At 37.1% G+C, this 22,282-nt stretch overlaps 1 protein-coding gene across 3 annotated transcripts; it reads left to right on the plus strand.

The window, feature by feature from the left end:
• Window positions 1-470: 470 nt before the first annotated feature.
• Window positions 471-20,742, plus strand: LOC113673861 (polycystin-1-like protein 2). 3 transcript variants are annotated; one of them, XM_089211073.1, is made up of 19 exons: window positions 471-627; window positions 2,720-2,780; window positions 6,542-6,645; window positions 6,917-7,245; window positions 7,861-8,002; window positions 8,417-8,526; window positions 9,074-9,132; window positions 9,395-9,552; window positions 10,081-10,801; window positions 11,135-11,741; window positions 12,034-12,201; window positions 12,547-12,666; window positions 13,658-13,846; window positions 14,193-14,432; window positions 14,757-15,464; window positions 15,800-16,036; window positions 16,396-17,661; window positions 17,964-18,135; window positions 18,595-20,742. In XM_089211073.1, the coding sequence occupies exons 3-19, from the start codon at window positions 6,576-6,578 to the stop codon at window positions 20,283-20,285; spliced, it is 6,987 nt and encodes a 2,328-aa protein (XP_089067199.1). In that variant the 5' UTR covers window positions 471-627; window positions 2,720-2,780; window positions 6,542-6,575; the 3' UTR covers window positions 20,286-20,742. The 3 variants fall into 3 exon arrangements, with proteins under 3 accessions (XP_089067199.1, XP_027046152.2, XP_089067198.1); XM_027190351.2 differs by having other exon boundaries at window positions 501-627; window positions 2,629-2,780; XM_089211072.1 differs by lacking the exons at window positions 471-627; window positions 2,720-2,780 and adding an exon at window positions 4,726-4,846.
• Window positions 20,743-22,282: the final 1,540 nt, after the last annotated feature.

Genomic DNA, 22,282 nt, shown 5'->3' on the forward strand with positions numbered 1-22,282 from the left:
TACGTGTTTGATAAAGCCAATGAGCTGGTGACACGTCACCCGCCTTTCAGCTTCAGCTGATGAATGAAGGTCAGTGCGCTTACCGTTCATTACCTTGGAGGTCGAATTTAATTGTCGATATCTCGCCTGCTCCCTGCCCACACTCCTGAAATATTGAGTTGTACACTCTAAGATAAATTTCATGATTGAAGATAGATTTCATGATAAATTTCATTTTATTTTCATAAATTTCATTTTGAGTTGTACACTCGAAGAAAGATTTAATGTCCAAGTGCGGCCATGTGTTTTTCTTTATTTCCTTACGTAACCAATAAATAAAATGAGCCATTCATTCTTTTCTCATTATGCAGGAAGTGTTTAAATTAAAAATATAATCCAAACTCATTAGGGCAGTTTAAAAAGATGCCATGACAACCGTCTTCTTTCAAATGGAATGTTATGGATAATTAAAATCTTTTCACGAAGGAGACAAACAATTCGCACTTATCGCAATAATAAGTAGTTTCCACTTCTCTCTACAGTTCAATTAGGGCCAGATAATCCACATACATTTTACGGGAACGTCCACTGTCAAACAGGCCAACAAAAATCAGTGTTCAGAAATTTTTGCACAGTGTGCATGCAAAGGTAAGGTTGAAACGTTTTATTGTTGAAAAGATAGGGTTGAACCACGTAATTGATACGTCCAGCACACAATGCAACATCTTGAGGGTTGGCTAAAATGTTACTCACAACCTTCATTAACACTTATCGCTGTTATCGGGTTAGAACACTCTTTAATCATATCACCTGAATATCATCTGCGAAAAAATAATGTTCCCCAGATGTTTCTTTAACTCACATTAATCAATTTTTGAAACGTCGGCAGCGTTGCCTCTTTCCAAAGTTATTTAACAGGAATAAATTTTTATGTTCTATTCATACACATTTGTTTCTCGGTTTTATCAACACTTTACTACAATTTTCTGAATAAAAAATGATACAGTGAAAAAAAGGGATGATTTTGATTATCACTTAAGACCGTTTCGACAAAGAAACAATATTGATTTCTTAGACGGACTCGAGGAAAATGGCTACCCTTTCTATTTTGGACGCCTTCGATGAAATTCGATTGATGTTATTCCACAGTGAGAAAATAAATTTTGAGTATTTCTCTGCCTGGAAGTTAAAATCAAGACTAGGGAAAAATTCATGAAAAAGAGGCATTATAATCACCGATGATAGCAAATTTATGCCATAGAGAATCAAAATAACATGATTGTTGTTTTGTCTCCGCGTAAGTTCTTAGTACCGAAGGCTTATAGTGAGTGCAATTTAGAATCAAATGGTCCTGACCAGCCGTTGTTAACATTTCTTTCATTGACCTGTTAAATCGATGATTTTGACGGAGAGGAATCCTTAAAAACAGAAAGGAGACATGTTTTTTTCTTCTATCTTGTTGTGAGCTGAGATTGAGATTAACTTAAAATTTACCACAGTTTCTAAGGGTATAGTATCAGAATAAGTGGACGTAGACATTGTGACGAGTACAGACACGGAAAAGAGGCCATTTGTTCTCGTCATCTAAGACACGATCACTACGAAACGCCGTCCAGGCCAAATATTTATACTGATTGTACCTACCGGTAAAACTCAAAGCTATATTCTCACGTACTCTTTCAGATGCAGTTACGCCGTAACTGTATCTCTGAAAGTACGTGTGAATATGGCTTAACTACGGGATACCTATCGAGTGCCATTGATAGAGAACACTGATGGCGTCGTTGTTTTATTCTGTTTCTTTTTGTTTGATGTTTCCGTTTCATGTCCTTGTTTTGTTTGGTGGCTTGTTTCACTGTCAAAACAAATATGTTTGTTTGAGTTTAGCAACTTAATTAGAATTGAAGACAATGATACGTTACTTGTAATACCGGTGATAAGGGAGGAAATCTCAGTGAAACATGTTTGTTTTTGGACTTTTTAAAGTAGGAATATAGATCCCCAAGAAAGTTGAATGTCAATATGAGTTACTCGTACAATCATGCGAGAATTACCCATAACTAAACTCAATGCATGGGAAATTGTTTCTTATTCTCGCTGTAGTGTTTTTAAACAAATTAGCCAATCTTTGGGTCACAGTTATTGCAATCATTAAACGTTACTTCTGTTTCCGTCATTTACGTAATTGGAAGTACTATTTGCTTTCATACGGCGGGAAAAAAAACCCTAGACAAATGCTTTACACGAGGATTAAAATGGCTGACGGCCCCACTTAGGGGTTTCATTCATTCATTATTTATATTGTAATTATTTTTTCAAACAACACTTGGGTAAGACACTGTACTGGTACCAGTTATTTAGTTTATAACTGAAGCTTCAGGGATACAAGTAGTCAATTGGACTTTAAAAACCTCATTATTTTTTTCACAGAAAAAGCTAGAAAAAAAAGACACTTTAAAAGATTGAGAACTGAATAGAAGTCTCTAAAAAGGTAGATAGAGTTTCAGCTTTAAATTTGCAAACCATACCCTTTTGTTTTGCTAATTTCACTCGCCAATAAAAATTCATTAGAAAATTTTAATTCTTAGTATTATAAAACTACACGACCAGAATTATCGTTCCTTAAAAAGGAAACGAATTTACTTGTAGCTGAGTCAGTTCAAGGTGTATACCCGGCTCAAGTGACATCACTTTTTATAAAGAGCTTCAAAGGTAAATTACGTGTACTTGGCATTAACAGACTTCGAAAGATTACCATCAACAAAGGAAGAGAAAAGAAGGCAGCTGCCGATGTAAACGAGGTAGGTATTAAAAAAAAATGTTCTCAACCCTTTCTCAATGAACGACGTTGCTTAACCTGTAACTACGGTCTCCTCTATTCCAAGCCGCTCGAAAGACTAAATATCATTTGTACGTTCTTAATGTTACCTCCTAGTTCTGCGTCTTATCATTATCATATGTTACATTCATTATCACGTACGTTGGAAAAGCTTTTTACAGATCTGTCCGTGGTGTTTTTTTCTCCTTATGAAAAAGGAAATTTCTCCCAGCTGTCAATGGATTTGCATGGAATCTTTGACATGAAGCCATATTAACATATCAAAATTCCAAAAACGGAAATTTATTTTCGTATTTTTTCGCACACAAAGAAATGACAAATAGTTTGAGAAGAACGAACTTTTTCAAGCTGTATGTTGAGAAAGTTTCAGCGTCGATGGTAAGGCGTTTGAGAAGTCGGGTCAACAGGGTATGTAAATAATCGAGTTCTTAAAAAACAGTCATCCATATCTGTTTCGAGATGTTAGTAGTCTCGACACTATTTGAGTCTTTGTTCTCTTTATTGTTACAAAATTATTTCACCGTCATTATTTCATGATTCATTCACAGCCCATAAAATGTTTGTGCAAAAAAGCTTTAAAAGAAATATGATCATCGAGGTCTTTGCATAATCAGCCAGCAAGCAATCTTTGTTAAGCAAGACAGTTTACGTGGATTTAAATTTTTAATTCTCGTTGATGAGCGCCTTGTGTATGTAAAGTCACTCAAGCAATTGAGAACTACAAAAGGTCAAAATCCGTGGGAAGAAAGTGGCTTACCACAGACTTCGTGATATGTATTAAACTGCAAAGTCTCTTTATCCCTTGCTTTGAAAATGAAATTAAAGAAATTTTGTAGTAGATTTCTAGATAAGATAGCCAAAAATGTGTTCACAAAATGATTTCACATACATCTTGTACCTATGCGGTACTAGTCGAAGTAAAAAAAAAAAAAATAAATGCTCTCGGGAAAGAATCGCAGTTCGATGGTTTAAATCATGATGTACACAAATTGAGAAAACGTTCTATCCTTCATTTTACTTTAAATGTTAAGATTTCCAAATATTTTGCAAATTGATGCAGATTCTAGAGTCGACAGGAGATAAGATAAGTGGCTAGACCGAATGTTTAAGAGTGGAAAATGTGAACATTCATCGCGAGAATAGGTCAAAGAAGTCCCCTACCCAGGGATTGAACCCCAAACCTCTTCCGATCTCATAAACGAACGCTTAAGCAATTGAGCGACAAGGACCCTGCTGATGAAAGTTATTCATGTATATGTTAGATTTAGAACAATTTCCAAGGGGTAAGTTTTCTGACGAGGAAAACATTGTAGCTTGCGGGCAGAGATAATTTGGATTGGGTATTCAGTTTTCTTCCGTTGCATTTTCGTTTGTTTCCGTTAGCTTTTAAATAATTTGCTCCTTTTGAAATCCTTTCAAGTGGCCTAATTTATCTGATGTATTCCGTGAAATTATCCAAGTTAAAGTGATTCTAGAAAATAATTTTTTTGTAAACAGATGCTTTTATTAGCTAGTGCCAATAATTTATGTTTTGCAACCCGTTGCGAACGAGTGGGGGAATTAAAAATCATAACTAATCTGTCACAACATTTAGCAGGGGTGCATATGATAACAAAGCAAGACAACAATTGCTGTCAGATTTTGCCCAGTTTCGAGCTGAGGTCTGTCTACGCTGTATATGAATTTATTTTTGTTTATCGACAACCTATTTGAATATGGCGTCAAAAACGCTCTACTCACACCAGCAGAAGCTTGGAATAAATGTAGCCTTTGTGTGTCACATTTGACCGAATAATTTTCAGGGATGCTGATGATTTGAATGTAAATTAGGGTGTCAATAATCATCAAGTCGAAAAGTTTCGAGAAATAACAAACCGCAACTTACGTCTAAACTGAACACATACGTAATTTTGAGTCTGCAAAGCTTGTTTTGCAGTCCGGGAGGGAAACATCGCGAGGCGATAAACTTCTGCGTTACATATAAAGATGGTTCAAGCCGTGAGGTACCAGACATTTTGAGGCTGACGGGTCAGTATTTTCGAAACGTATGTGAGCTTCATTCAACTGATGCTACGGACAGTTAGCTAGTTATCATTTTAATCCTTGTATAGAACGATGTTTTTTGTTTGCAATCTTAAATCAGATTTTCAAAGAAGTAAAAAAAACTGGAATACCTTGGATTATAAAAGATTTCATATTAATAGCGTGCATACGGTTTTATACTCTTCCAAACACATTGGAACAAGAGAGTACTGCGTGAAATGGTATAAAAACTTTTCTATAACTAATGATGTACGTAAGCTTTGTTTGGCAGAACTTTATTTTAGGATTTTAATATTTTCATCGTTTCCTAAAAAATTATCGTTAGCGGAGCTGTTAGGATAACTGGGTTTTGTAAGTTATCTAAGCTATACACCATACTTTGCTGACAAGAATACAGTCTTTCATTTCATTACCTATTCTGTTTGTCTGTTCATCCGTGTCTTTGAATAGAAAATGTAATTTCGTCCATTCGTTTGTTTAAATTCTTGACATGTTTTCAAGCATTAACAGGGAATAAAACAGAATCTAGGTTTTTTTTATTACTTCCGCTACGTTTGAAATCACTCACATTATTGCATCAAGCTCTTTTTTTTAGGACTTTGAAAGGAATTTTCTTGCCAAGAATGAATTTTGGCACGTTGTAGGCATAAATTACTTTTTAAATAGTGCCGTTTTCGGTAAATTCAATAAGAAGGAACATAAGTAAGTAAGTTTTTGATTGATTTTTAAGCTCGAATGTCCAATTTCTTCCTGCAATATATTACTATGACTTTTGTCATCCATTAACGTCATCTAAATCCAACTATACCGTAGAAAACGTCAAACCACAGCCTTCTGGTACTCATTCTCAAAAGGATGTAAATTTTCAATGAGCGCAAATTTTTACATAAATGGCTTCATAAGCCCTTCATCAACCCCTTTCAACTTTTCCTTGGAAAACAGGAAGCCGTATGAAGTCATAAAAATCATGACAGCACGCCAGGAATAAACCTTGCAAAAGCTGATGGTTTCATTACTACGGTGTTAATTTCCTTCTATATGTATTCTATTTTAATACTCAGTTTTTCGTTTGACTTCAAAAGTGTTTCAAAAAATCAAAGGGAGCGGTAAAGTGCCGGCCGCAAGGAAAGAAAACACGAAAACACGAAAACACGAAAACACGAAAAAGAAACATTTACCACAAAAGTTGTAATCTATGTGCGGTTATGAAAATTGATGTTAGGTTATATCGCTTTGAATTTGTCAGGTAATTTCTGGTTACATAAAACTCAGCGCGGACTCGGTCCTTTGGTGAAGAAATTACTTTATGATTAGTAAGGACGAAGTTTCGATTTAGTCTACAGTTCAATTAAGATACAACCAAGTTTACATTAAAATTTCATAGTCCATTTCCGCTGCGATCAATGTCACTTTATGGCCTTCCTTTTCAACTGACCAATCCTTCATTAGTTCTGATTACAGATTAGCATTAGCAATTTCCGTTAATTATCCTGGTTAGTACAGCAAATGAGCCATCTTAACGAGATAGACAAAACACAGGGGAACCCTAAGTGTGTTTAAAATTACAGTTGTATTAACAATTTTAAAGTTAGAGGATTTTTTAATAAAGAGGCACGAAACAAAATACTTTCCTGCTGTATGCGCGATTGAAAACAAAAGCATCTATTTCTATCATTCCAGGTCAAGAGGCAAGGATTCCCAGTGATTCGTCGACATGCTCGTCATCTTACCTTTCCTTTTATTGGCGCTTACAAGGTATGGCTATGGGCAACGAAATTGTTCAGGTGAGTCAAGAGGCTATCTATGTAACACTTACGTTTGCAAAGCAACTTGGGAATTCCTTTCTTGTCACAAATTCAACAAACTTTGCGGCTGTATAAGAACAGCTTAACTTTTATTCAATAAATGTGCAGAATTACGAATATCCACGCTATATGTATCGAAAAGAGATACGAAACACGAACTTCATTTATTTGGAACTATTAGAAGCAACAGTCTAAAATTCTCTTGTAACTATTGTTATATTTTATATAACTAGTGCTATATTTTTAACAGATGACTGCACAAAAGCCCTCGGGATGGAAGACAACAAAATTAAAAACTCTCAAATTATCGTAGTACTTGTTTACAACGACGACTATGCTAATTTTGGTTCTCAAAATGCGCGGCTGCACAACTCCCTTGGTTACAGAGGTGACCCACAGGTTGCTAGAGTAAGTAATTTTTTAGTGATCAATTTCGACGAGGAAATGGTAATCACTGCCATAGCAACTCAGGGTTTTGGAGACCCCAAGGTTAATGAATGGGTTACAAGCTTCCAACTGCTTTACAAAGATTCCAAAGGTGATCAGAAGTCTGTGAAAGGCACTGATGGCCAGGCACTGGTAAGGCTATAAGACCAATTTGTAATACCTGTATTTGATTAAGTCTAAAGAGACTTCCCAAATGCTCTGAAGTTACTTACAGTTAGGCGTCTAATCAACAGATTCCTTGCTACTCTATCATTTTTCAAGATTTTCACCAACGCATTAGCAATAATTTTAGGACGTAAAGGAGTTTAATGCTGGACTATTGGAACTCTTAACTACACATGTCATGTTACCCATAACAAGAACAATTTGTGAATGGGGACATTATCTTTGCGCCTATTCTCCTATGAATCATAAGAACCAATTGAAATGCGTGTATCATAGATAAGAACCAATCGAAGTGCGTGTATGCGTGTACATTATTCGTCGCACGGTCTTGCTAAACAATGCACGGGTGGCGTTGAACTCAGCTTTCCCATTTCCAAGATAATTGAAGCTTTGTGGTTAAAAATTACTGAAACGGTAGATATATATGCAGACCATTGATAACTAACGTTTGACGTATAAATCAATGATGCATGATTTGACATTACACAGTTGTTATCACAAACGTTTGAATAAAATTGCAATAGGCACTATTTATTAATCGATTTCTACCTCATCATAACGAATAGGCTGTTTTACCTTTAGGTATTTCTTGGAAATATGGACGGTAATACGGTAAAGCTGAACTCATTGCCCATTCCTGTACTCACGACGGTGGTTACTATTATACCACTCACTGCTAATAATAACGTTGGCCTAAGGCTGGAGCTTTATGGCTGCAAAGGAGGTTAGTGGTCCTCTTTGATTTAGATCTCATCAGTAATTATCTTCATTGTCTTCTATATAATTCTTATATCGTTACTTTGGAGAAATTGGTACTGGAGCAACATAAAGTCCCTCGATTGATATTTTTCTTTATTTTCATCACTTGCCTGATTGATATTGTATCGATATTGTAAGGAGAGATTCTGTCTTGGCCACTCCTGAATATTAAAGGGATTGGCCTGCTTCACATGTTATATAATTAAAATCTACTTCCAATCACGTTCCTCTCCACAATTACCATTGCTTCCATCGATGGATGATGACAATTCTATTATATCTGATAGTCTCTTCTTTTCCTTAAATTTGTGACTGCTTTAGTTTGTTTTTTTTCGTTCTCGTTCTTTTTTATTTTATTCTACGTCGATGATTCTTTTAGGCCATTACTTTGTTGCTTGGTTGATGTTAAAGGAGACTCTATTTACTCTGGCTTACACGGATCCTTTAAATTATGAATATGAAGAAGCCACAGCAACAGTCTTGGATGAGGTCAGTTCGGAGAATGTTTGAATGAAAAGACTCCAATAAATTTTATTAGATGCTCAAGTCCATTGTTACATACTGATGCTCTGTTTCAGGTCCTAGTATCCGGTTTTAAAGAATAATTTCTTATTACAGACACCAATGTCCGATTTTAGACACAAGTGTTCGATGTTAGACACAATTGTCCAATTTGGACAGGCATATAGTGTCCAATTTTCGACTATAGTGTCCGATTCTGGACCCTGCTGTCCAATGTTGGACACAGCTCACTGATTTTGGACACTTTTTGTTCTTTTGCCCTATTTCCGACAGTTCTGTTAGATTTCAGAACAAGTTTTGATTTTTACGGGAGATTTCCACTCAATATCCATTCCGTCTCAGGAGATTCAAATCGACGAATACTTTTAATATAATGACAGGGCCATGCCAAGTCACAGGCATTATTTTGAAAAAACTTCGCTTCCATTTACCAATATGCGATGAAGTCAATTCGAGGACTCGAGACAGCTCCCTCTTTTTTTCGGCATTTATATTTGAAAATTTGTTCTTTCAGATCGATAGAATTCTTGGGACATCCAGGGGATTTCTTCGCGCTCGTATAATAGAATTAACGTAAGTAGCCAGTTACGCCAGTGTGGATCAGTTCTAGAATTTGCACCATATCCAGCTCAATTAACCGGCTAGAAGAGTTTGTCCTATTACAGGTGCCAAAGATCTGCAGTTAAATTCCTTGTAGAGACAGAAATTTCTTTCGTTTTTCTTGCTTGGAACAAAAACAGAGGACAACTTCCTTCTCATATTTCTACTACTACTGCCTTCATTATCCTTAATCCAAACAAGCGCGCAAAGGTTTGTGTCAAATTTCTTATTGCAGCCCACAAACGTCTGCATCTATGGCTACAATGGTTACTGCCATGGTAGAAATCCACTGTTTACGATCAAGTGAACCAGTCCTATTGGCGAAGCTTAAAACTGCGTTGGAGGAATTCGAAACAGTTTTTGAACCAAGCTACATCAAGTTTCAGTATCCAAGTAAGACAACGCGGTTTCTTTAATATGTAAATTTACATGATGACGTCCTTTTGTTACACTTATTAATGTTCCTCGAATTTTTACTGTTTCTGACTTTACTGAGATGACAAAATTCTAATCTGTACACAAAAACGATACAAATCTTCGTTATTGATGTCAATTGACGTCATCGTACAGATATCCTATTAACATGAAAACAGTTCAAAGAACAAATTAACTTATTTTTGTCAATCACAAGAATAAATCAGTTTTCAACTCTTGGCATATGTTTCATGTTTCAGCAGTATAAGACCACAGTTTGTAACAAAAAGATATCATACTGGATGTAAATTACTTAATACGTTTTCAGGGCTTGGATCATGATCATTCTTTTCTGCTATTTACCCGCAAGCTTTCCTCAGGTTCGGGTAATACAATTTCGACAGTATCGTTTTCCTCTCTTATTAGAGGCAGACATAACTAAGGACTGAAATATGAAAATTCATCATTTAAATCGTTTTGTTGTGTTTTGTTTTGTTCTTTTTGCAGAACGATGTGGCTGTACACCGCTAAAGGCAAAGATTAAACTTAGAAAAACGATCAAGACCGCTGAGGTGCATAGACGTTCGCAGATGCTCAGATTTCCTGTTGAGCTAGAAAACTCGTGTCAATCTAGCGGATCAAAATTCTACTCCTGGACGGTCTCAAAAATAGACAAAGAAACTGGCTTATTTGGTCCCTTACTCAAGTTAGGGAAAAAAATGTGGTTCTTTTTACCTCTACGTATGATAGGCGTTGGATATGTTTACATCCAATGTTTGGTGGAGATTTCCGGTAATACTGGCTCCATAGCTTACGACTACGGATACGTAAGAGTCGTTCGAGATCCCCTCGAGGCACGTATCGCTGATATATCCGATTCATCTTCTAAAATAGTATTAAGTGGAAAGGAATCTCGTGATACTGGCAACAGAAGGTCTGGAACACGAGGTCTGCGGTTTGCTTGGTTTTGCAGGCTCGGAAACGAAACCTTTTCGCATGAGGTTGAGCTTGTTGTGGACAGGCCACTTGGTAGAACTAAGAGTAACTCGGGATGTCTGGGATTTGGCCCTGGTAGACTCACCTCTACGGATGAAGTATTAACCCTGAATATAACGGATATGATCAAAAGCGAGATGTATATCTTCAAGCTCGTTATCGAGAAAGACGTCAGGAATGCAAGTGCTGTATATGAATTTACTGTAAAGCCTGTCGTGTCAATCAGTGTAAGGTAAAAATGCCAAAAATGACCCTTGACAAAAAGAAATGAAAAAGGCAAAGATAAGTCCAAATTTCATCGCGAACTTTACTCTGGGCTGATTGTATTGAATTTGACCATTATATGCCAGTACTTTTTATGAAGTTTGCAACTGCAGATTTTTCCATTCGACCACTTGGTCAGTGTTCCTAAACAAAAAAAATGGCATCCTTTTCCTTTTAACGACAAATTAATTTTAAAAAATTAAAATCAGCTGGCTTTTTATTTTCCCTTGAGGAGAGCAAGGGTAAATCTCTATGTACAACAGAGTTAATATAATTTGCTTTTTCCTTTGTTTTTCATAAGGTGCTTATCAAATTGTGGTGAAAAAGTCACCCCGCAAGATTATCTTCTGTTAGAGGCTCACTGCGTGGGAGATTCGTGCAGCAGAGTCTCAAAATACGAGTGGAGTGTCCATTTAGTTAACCAAGAGGACCTCTCCGTTCAAGAGATCCATCATAAACGAATTTATCCGCAAATGAACAGCCAACGTTTTTTGATGGAAGATGTTTCCGAATTACAAGACGACAGAAATAAACAAGTTATCTACGTCGTTAAAGCCGTGGCTAAACTGGACGTGAAAACGCAGTTTGAAGGAAATTTTACCTTTGTAGTTAACTCACCTCCTAGGAAAACTCCAAAAACCAGATGTCACGTCACACCGATGGAGGGTGAAGCAGTTTTAACAGATTTTATAATCTCATGTTCGGGCTGGAATGACGAAGATAAACCGCTTATTTACGAGTTCAGGTATCAGGACAAATACGGCATGGTCCTTATTCAAACTGGACGTCTGAACAGAGTAATTACGAAACTTCCGGTGGGAAAAGCCACGGAGGATTATTCGCTAGTTCTTGAGGTCCAAGTAGGCGACTCATTTAAAGACTTCACTGAAACCCGTCTTCTGGTTAAGGTACTCATAACAATCAACACTCTTTTTTCTTTTTCACGTGAATAGCCAGTTTTCTCAAAGAGGCCAGATTGCTTTACTCTGCATTGACCCTTTCGGACCCGGCCTTTTTTGCAGCCAAAGAACTTTTCGAAAAAATCAGTCGAATTTGTTTTTAATTTTAAGGAGAAGGGTAGCCTGAAATTAGAAGTCTGTCTCAATTCACCGAAACCTTTATCAAGGTGATACCACTTTTTCAAAGGCGAATTCATAATATTTGCTGCTTAAGTTGCTGTTTTTTTAATATGTACTGTAGGTACGTCCACTCAAGCAGTCTGAATTAAAGAATGGACTTGTTGACAAGCAGCTTAACGTCATCCGGGACTTGGTGCAAGCTGATGATGCTGACCGAGCAACCGAACTTGCATTTATGTTGATGTCAACTGTGAAGGACTTTAGTGATGAATCATTTGAGGAAAAATCGGTACGAAGTAATGCTAGAGAACATAATTTGAAATTTTCATAATAGCGAGTACGATCTTGTGAAATTTTCCTTTAGGTGAGTCTTTTTGAGGGTAGCGGTTTGGGTGTATTCGACAACCTTCGTTTGGAAGAATGCTCGGTAGTTGTGCAAACCAGAGACACACCCTCCTTAACCTCTTTGGGTTACAATTTACTCAGACGTAAACGCTAAAAATTGTGTTAACACGAAAAAGTGTCTCCTACGGTTAAGATATATGGTGCGTAAGATAAAAAATAAAAAAAAAACGCTTGTAGGACTCTTACTCAGGAGTTGCTTTTATCTGTCCCTTTTTGTTTTTTTTGACAGAGTGCCATTGTACACGATATCAAAGATTTAAAAGTAAATAGCGTGGTTCATGTTACAAAAGTCACGGCTGTGGTTGCCTGGGCAACGGAGGATAGGAAAACTGTTCCCATGTCTTTGCGAGTAAGGTTACATTACGTTACTACATACAAGATATATATAGGGTAATTGAGTATTATCACATAAACTGCGGTGTTATACAGGGATTTCCGGCCCTGAGAAAAGCCGTAACAACATACGTGAAAAAATATCGTTTTTTTTCACGTTTGTTGATGTAGTCAATCAGCTGCTGACACGTCACTCGCCTTTGGCGCCACTCGGTCAGGTTGATGAATGAACCGCAAAGCCTTCACGATTCTCAATACAAATTGTTTGTCTTGAGAATCCTCGAATTATGGCGGCTAAAACACTAAAAAATACGTATTGCTGACAGACAGTGAGGTTCAAACTTTCCTAGAAAGAGAAGAAGACTAGTATACTAAAAGAAAAACCGAAAGTTATGTATTCAGTGGCTTTGGTTTTAGTATTTCTCTCGGCTGAGGCAACTGGAAGATTTGTCACTGGCTGATTTTGGCCGTTTGCCTGAATGGCTTCTTCTGTCGGTAAGGACAAAGTTAATAAATGAGAATTTTGTAATTTGAAAATTACGACCATTGTTGGTTTTGTAATCATGATTCAACGCATTTTTCAATCTTAAGAGTCAGCGCCAACGCACTTTACGATTGTTATTCAGGGATTGTCGATTCATTTATTTTCATTCATTTATGAAGTCGGCTTTTCTTCTCAGTAAAGACAAACAAAATAATACATGGTTTCTGGTAGATATGGAATTTCTCTTCTCGTGTTCAACTCGACATCTCACTATTGGTGGGTATATGGTGACGAGAAACAAGGACAACTTATACCAGATATGTATATAGGCTAGAATTAAGCTTGTCGATGGCCAACATAGCTTTAAGGGGATATATTTTATTAGGTATTTCTCTGGATGTAAGGATACCACAAACATTTCTACCAGGGCTGACTGTGCATTCCATATCAACAACACAATACATCGAGTCACAATATCTGTTTTCATTACTGAAAGAGACTTACCACCCTTTTGTTTCACAAGGCTGACGCGTTGACCCTCCTGACTGAAGCCACAGACTTCATGGCGTTACAGTTCACTTCAAACAGTACCCACGATGCCCAGCTTGCAAAGAATGTTAGCTCTGGTCTCCTCAATAGCATTGGAAGTATTTTAAACATTTCCTCAAGAGATGCCAAAGTAGAAACAAGGGACAGTTATGTAAAAGAAAATGTAGGTGAAATTGTGCTTGGCCGTTTTTGAATTTGATTTAGAGTTTTGCTTTCAAAATGTTAACGTGGGAAATTGCTCTATACTGCTATTTGATTACTAAGATGAATACTGTTGCATGCCTTGAGAACTGATCGCCAACTATCTTTTACGGCATTTTTAGAAATTGTCTTGTAACATACGGCAATATCCCCCCCCCCCGCTCGAATTTCATGAAAACCGTACTCAGGGAAACCTTCTAAGGTTTCCCTGTCAGGAGTACTTAAAAGTATAAGTTAAACTAAGCTCACAATAGTTGGAAAATGATTAGTTCTTATAAAAAAATTGAAGTTCTTCGCTTGTGCCGTAGGGAAAGGAAACAACAATGAAGACAATGGAATTAATTAGAAAAGTCGGCGAAGTCCTCTATGTTACTGACGATAACCGCCAAAATAAAACAGTGGTAAAATCTAACTTTGTTGACATAGTGATCTATAAAGAAAAACCGGAAGATCTCAGTGGGAAGAATATTAGCGAGAGTGGAGCTAGTGTTGTCATACCTGACTCGAAGGATGTATTTCCCAACGCAAACGAGAGTGTCACAATACAGGTACGTCGACTCTATTTTATCGTTCTTTGGGTTACCCTTAAAAAAAGACTCTTTCACTGAGGCAAAGAGATATCCGTCACAGTAAACGCTTTCGAAAAGTTTGGCCCTAATCATAGAAAAACTTTCAGCTTCAGCATAATTGGAATGAAAATGGAAGTAATTACCTCTTCCTCATCATATTAACTTCGCATCAGCTATTCGGGAGTATATCAATCTATATGTATATATATATATATATATATATATATATATATATTATAAAATTAGCCGAGGTTAATTGATACGATCCACTTATATATTTCCTTTTGGTTCTTTCCACTTCAGATGATAACATTTAAAGAAAATCCTTACACGTGGGATAAGACTGCATTGAGTATCAAATCATCTGTTATTGATATCACCCTAAAAGGTGGCGCGGGCTTTGAAGTACAAATAAACAATCTCAGCCAGCCGTTCGTACTGCATATACCTTATAGGGAAACAAACAGAGACTTGAAAGCCGAGAAAGAAAAACGACCATTGTTCTTACAACCAGGAAAATTTCGATACCACGCTCTTGTTATCCCTACAGAAAACCACCTTGTGTCGTTGAGGATCGCCACCGTCGGAGATCACCAGTTAGCTGTTTACTTCGGGAGAGAATTTAAACCTACTGTCAGCAACTACACTTTTGTCAATAATTTACCAGATTTATCCTCCTGTAACGGCAATAACAGTCTTAGGTTGACGAACTGCAGGGATGATATTCATGCTCTCAAACTTATTGGATACCCTCCTGGTCTTTATTATGTTGGTATCATAAGAGTTCCTCCTGCTGCCAGATTCCGGAGGTCATGCATTAATAACGGAAGGCGTCCAAAGAGATCCTGTGTTCAGGTTAAGGATCCACCCACCACACCACCCCCAACTCCTAGAATTATCACAATGCGATATAATGCGACAACAGACGTTAACTACACTTTCTCCGTAAATATAGCGGCGTGTTTGTTTTGGTCGGAGCGAGAAGAGAGATGGTCGAGTAAAGGATGTCAGGTATTTAATTGTTATAAAAATATATAATATAAAAATATATAATATATATATTAATTGTTATATAAATTTAAAAAAAGGCTCGGAACAGTAAAGATCTAGACACACCCCATAGTTAGTATTTTAGGCACTTTGAACAAATTAACGCTCTTCGTTCTCTATGATAATTCGTGAAAATAATGGTAAAAATATCAACATTCCTTTCAAATATTTATATTGGGCAGTATTCCTCATTAGATTCTTCTCAAAGCAATTTTTTCATTTACTTGAGAATAGAAATCGCCAGAGTTGACACGATATCGATGAAGTCACTTCATTCAATTAACTCTTGATCTTAGGTTGGCCGTGGATCAAAGCCTGGAAGAGTCCACTGTCTGTGCAACCATTTGACGTCATTTGGCGGAGAGTTCTTCGTGGCCCCAAATCCTATTGACTTTGACAAAGTTTGGGAAGAGTTTGGCAGATTAGGAGCGACAGGAAATTATGCTGTGTTGGCAACAGTTTGCAGCATGTTATGGTTTTATTTCGTTGGTTTGGTATTTGCACGAAGAGCTGACAAAAGAGACGAGTTGAAGGTATCTTTAAAATTTCTGTTCATGCAAATTACTTCACCCTACAATTAACTGTTCCAGAAGACAGACAAGTTTTGCCGTGGCTTGTCTTTGACTATATAAAAAAAGTCATTGCAGCGTTGAGGTTGTCATTTTCAGGTATGGAGTGGAGATACATGTTAGCGAATGACTTAAAAGAATTTTTTATATCGTGTTACGAAACTGCTCAAGCCGCGCTTGAGTTTAGAGAAGATTTTTTGCAGTCGGAAGCATATCTTGCCTGATCATTCAGCCATGTATGTGCTGATACTGTATATATAAATTTAGCAAAAATTGTCCAAAATATGTCCTTTTTCACGTAACTTTATCTTTTTTCACCAAAGGTGATTGCGGAGTTTGACCTCTCCAGTCCACAGGATGGTAACCATACGTATACTATTTCGATACAAACTGGCACCTGGCGAAATTCTGGAACGACAGCAAACGTGGGACTAGTATTATTTGGCGAAGAGAGCGTCTCAAATCCGATTTTTTTTGCACATCAACACTTAGAAAGGATATTCTTTGCAAGGGGAAGCGTGAACACATTCACCTTGTCTCTTGAGAAGTCTTTAGGTTCCCTTTATAAGGTAAATGTATGGCACGACAACTCTGGAAAAAATCCATCATGGTTTCTTCTCGAAATAATCATAGAAGAACTCAGGACAAAAGAAAAATGGCATTTTGTTGCTAATAGGTGGCTTGCTGTTGAGAAAGGCCTTGGGGAAATAGAGCTGGAGCTACGAGCTGCGTCAAATGAAGACCTATTGCAGTTCAGGAACGTATTTCATTCACGAACTCAGCAAGCCGTGGGAGATTCCCATTTGTGGTTTTCCTTGTTTACTAAGCCACCTCACAATCAATTTACACGATGTCAAAGACTTTCCTGTTGCATGTCAGTGATATTCTGTGCCATGGTAACGGGAGCAATGTTTTATCGCTTTGGTGCCCAAGCCACTGATACCTTTCACCTTGGACCACTAAAGTTAAGTTGGACAGAAATAAAGATAGGTATTCAAAGTGGCCTTGTCGCTATACCGGTCAATTTCCTGGTTGTAACCATCTTTAGGAACTCAAAGTACAGCGGAGATCAAGAAACGTCTTCAGGATGCTTACCACACTTCTGCATTTACATTGGCTGGGTCCTGTGCATATCTGCAATGTTTGCAAGCGCTGCATTTACTGTCTTCTATAGTCTATCTTGGGGTGCTGAGATCTCTAACCAATGGCTTGTGTCGATGACACTGTCTTTTTTTCAAGACGTGTTACTCGTTCAACCTTTCAAGGTGTTATGTATTATTTGCTTACTTTCCATGGTCGTAAGGAAGCCAGTGAACCATGAAGAGGTGTGCCAATCACAATATCAACCTGAACATCATTCTGTTCGCACTGACGAGTTAAATCAAGAAGCAAGGATTTTAAAAATGGACGAAATTGAAGTCGCGCGCCGAAAGCGGCACAGGGAAGTGAAGGCGTTTCGTGCCATTGTGGAAATTTATTTTTTTATTGTTTTCATCTCACTCTTTATGATCGTTTGCTACGGGAATAGAGACTCCTTGAGGTATAGTGTCACAAAATCTGCGGAAGATCTTTTCAAAGGCTTTGCAAAGGTAAGTCGACATAAGTTTGGTGCACGCAAAAGAAACTATCAAGCTTGTAATACAAGGAAGTAAATTAGGTTTTGTCTAAGCTTTGCTTGGACATTATCTACCCTTTAAAGGTTATGGAAAACTTTTGACGCTATTGTAGATATATAAAAACATTCCTGCTTAATTTTGTTCGGGATTGACTAGGCTTTCAAAATGCCGTGTATGAACGCCATTTAGGGCAGCTTCTAATTTCGTAACCCAGCCGGAATTTAGGAACTTTCTTTTTCACCGTTTCTAATAATAATCAAAATCTATTTTTGTAGGTTAATAACAAGTCTTCTTTGTGGAACTGGGTGAGGAGTACATTTGTCCGCGGACTGTTTGACACCCGTTGGTACAATGGTGAATTGTTCGACTATGAGGAGGGTTTCATTGCCAACAGAGAAAATTTTCTGGTCGGAATGCCAAGACTTAGACAAGTGCGTATACTCCCAGGTACGTCTACAGGTCGTATGCGATACGTTTCTTAGCTTTTAGCACAATTCAAGACATACCCATCCCATAGGGTGCTCAAATTAGCAAAATTTTGAAGAGCGCATTATGTAAGTCGACCTCTCCACGAGCAGAGACAACAGCCGGTCTCAAATCACGACATGGTCGTCTAGTACCTACCTTTACAGTCTACAGATATGTTATTTATATCGCAATCTATTTTCCAACTAAGGCGACTCTAATGCACTTATCTTTCAGTATTCATCAAAATGCATTGTAACCTTCTTCGTCGTCTTTATAATATCCGAGGAAAATGAAGTAAGCAAGATGTACGACTGATTTTAAGTACAAGCTTTCTGTCCAGTGAACGGCCTAAAGAAATATTCATTTATGTAAGTTGCCACCCAAAGGAAATTATAAAGACTGTAGAAAAACACAGCCCATACATTTTTACCTTCACAGAAATGTATTGTGACGTATACAACCAAGTAGAAGGACTAGTTTTTCCACGATGCTTGCCCTTGTATGACACTCATGAAGAAGATACTACACCTTATAACAAACCTGGGTGGATACCAGTCAGCAACTTTTCTGGGTTTGCAAGCAGTGACGATGAAATAAATCTGTTGTGTCCAAAACCGTGGCAATATATGACGGCGGATTTACTAGGTACTGTTCCATTCAAAGGTAAAATGGCTACGTACGGAGGTGGTGGGTACGTAGCAAATCTAGGTTACAACTCTGAATCAGCTCTTGCTGTGATTAATAGCCTGGATGAGAACAGATGGATAGATGACAAAACAGCAGCTGTTTTTATTGAATTCACAGTGTTTGATCCATCGACGTCCTTATTTGGAGTTGCGAAATACGTTTATGAAAGATTACTCACAGGAGGCGTTCTTACAAGCAGTAACGTGAAAGCGATTACTGTATATTTACCTCATAGCTCCAACAGTTTCAGGTTGTTTTATCTTCTATCTCAGGCACTACTCATGCTGATCATCGTTGGTTTCGCAATTATGGAGATGGTAAAAGCATTTCGCGGGGGTCACTCGTATTTCAGGCAATTTTGGAGCTGGGCTGATATGTTGCTATTATTTGTCTCGGCCGCTGGGATAGGAATAATGTTTTATAAGGAGAAGTTCATGCGAGATTACGTGACCAACGTTCGCGAAAATCCGTATGACAACTGGAGCACAGATCATATTGTACTATGGTCCGAAATTGAAGATTATCTTCTTTCAGTAGTGATTTTTTTAGCGACAATAAAATCACTGCGACTTATTCGTTTTAATCATCACATTTATCAAATGAGGTTTACTCTTAGAAGCTCACTGACTCCACTTTGCTCTTTCATGGCGATATTTCTTGTCGTTGTCGTATCATTTGCCTCATTTGGTCTGCTGTATTTCGGATCTTCGATTGATAACTACTCTTCTCTACCCTTAGCAGTTGGATCACTGCTTCAGATGCTCATTGGCGGTAGGTTTTCATATTATCAACTCAAGTTCGCAGCCGACGGTTTTTTGGGTCCTCTATTTCTTTTTCTGTATCTGATGACTTCAATGGCTGTGGTGCTCAATACATTTGTGGCAATTTTGAACGAGTCGTATTCAACGTCGAGGATAGAGAAATCAAAAGATATAGATGACATTGATTCCGTTGAATTGGCTCAGTACTTGATGTCTTGTATAAAATCGTGGATTGGTTTTTGTCGCAGTTTTTACGAGTTCTTAAAAGAAAGTATGAAATGCAGAAGAGTATTCACTCCTCAAAAGCCTGTTAATGAATATCATTCAGTACCTTCCTCCAAGACGAGCCATTTGGCTCCAAGGCTAGCATCTATGGAAAGCTTAAATGAGATCGAAACAGACTTATCAAAGCTCTCACTTGTGGATGATTTGCTATCTAATGTGCAAGCACGTTTAAGACGAATATCTGAACAGACACTACTTGAGGAAAGTCTCTATACACTCCAAACGACCAGTGAAAGCAAAAACTCTTCAGAGTATAAACTTGACTTTGAAAGTGATTCCGACAGTTTTCTTGAAGTAGTTGGATATCCTTCATCTGCTTCTTCGACGTTAAATTTTGATGATATTTTTTCATTTCATGGTTTGTCGGAAAGTGATATATCAGAAACTCGTTTATAACTTGAAGCGAAGGATTTTATCTTCTTTAGGGATTCTATAGCCGAAAATGAACTTTGAAGCATTATCTAACAGTGTTTTGATGACCATTTGAGATAATTTTTCATTTTGCTTCCTTACTTGAGAACCAGCATCATGGACAGACAAGATAATGCCACACAGTTTGAAAAAAAAAAAGGAACACTAAAGTGAGCTCGTCGTTGACATCGTTGCTTTCTTTTCGCACTGTTACACCTTCAAGGAAACAGACATAACATGCCTTCGTCCAAGATGAAAATTTGAATATGAATTATATATTGTCATTGTTAGTAATGAAAACACGGATATCTTATTAAAAACTAATAACATATATTGTATATTAGGGAAAATAGAATCCCTCTCAAATAAAATCAAATAGTACTCAGATGTTAACCATTAAAAAATAATTATTCTTCTAATAAAAGATGCGGATTTTCTTTTCCAGTTTGTCGCTTTATTTTTGTTCAAGCTTTATTCAACGACCATAAATGAATGACCCATCATACATTCCTCCATACATGACGCGCAAAAAAGGACGCAATAGAATTGCACAGTTCAAATATATGACTTTTATATATTCACAGCCGTTTATTCACCACTTCGTGGCTTTATTTGGAAACCACACAGTGACCAGCTCCCAGTTGGCTTGTTAGCTCAGTTGGAAGAGCACTGCACCGGTATCGCAAAGGTCATGAGTTCAAATCCCGTAAGTGTTCATTACTGCGAATATCGCTATCATATTCACGTCTTTATCCGCAGTTTAAATATTCAGAATTATTTATTAAGACTTTTTTAAAGCATGAAAAAGTCATTCCATATCAACTGCCTGACAATGAAAAGGCTTGTTTGTGCACTTAAAAAGTTGGGTGTGAAATTTTTTTCATTGCATATCGCGCGTTTTCTACTCCATTGGGGTATTTTCAAACAATTTTCTGATGGTCCTTTTTATTTCGAGTGGCTGCGTTTTTCGGGAAGCAACTTTTGGGAAATGAAATAGAAGCAAGCCTGATTAGGAACAATTGTGTTATAGCCCAAGAAAAAGCTAATTGGCTTTTTGGGTATGTATGTCTATTGAGGAAGATTTCTAATAGCATAAATGTTTGAAAAAAGGATTTTTTTTCACAGTGCATTATATTTTGGCAGGCTAAACTATTGGTAAACCTAGAAGTCTTTACGATTATTTCCTCATTTAAGAATACGGGAGCAGTGCTCTATCACTAAGTCCTCGATGAAAATCCAGGTTTACAATTAGCGACACACTATATACTTATTAATTTTAGACATTGTTCCTCCTGAATATCTCTTATTCGGCAAGATTATTTTCGCGATATACGGTGCAGGAAGGGTAATTTAATTATTCAGGGTGCAATACTGTCTCTTGCATATTCAGAAGCTAATTTATTCAGAACAAATACATAACTTTATATTTAATAAAAATATCTGATGGCATATTTTATTGAGTATTTAAAAGAAATTTAATAACCTGCATGTGCACATTATAACCTTTTTTAGTCTAAAGCTACCCGAGCGGGATCATTTTAAGGGCAGTAGCGCTTTAAATTTGAAAAGTGCCATGACCGTGAAGCCCGCATAATTCAGAAGCTAATTTATACCTTAAGAAACGAAAGGAAAAAAATTATTATGTATGAAATATTAAAGAGAGCCGATACACCTAAATGGAAGCTGATAAATTATGTTCCCAGCCTTACGCTCATTTAGTAGCAGCCATGATGAAGCCCATTTCTTGTCGTGAGTTGTCAATACTGGAAAGGTGACAAGAAATATGTTCTAGTAACTAATAATAATCTTATACAAGAGTCTTTTACTTGAAACATGCTCGGTACATCACTTTTATAGCACTTTTACTTCCGTGACTACACCTGAATAAAATATCGATGGTGTCATTTCATACCTATTAAGGTACAACTCAATATTAAGATCAACAATGAAGAGTTGTTAAACAAAAATAGTTGCTTAATTAC

This window comes from Pocillopora damicornis, chromosome 7 (assembly GCF_964200805.1).
Source record: "Pocillopora damicornis chromosome 7, jaPocDami1.2, whole genome shotgun sequence".
Classification (NCBI taxonomy): Eukaryota; Metazoa; Cnidaria; class Anthozoa; order Scleractinia; family Pocilloporidae; genus Pocillopora; species Pocillopora damicornis.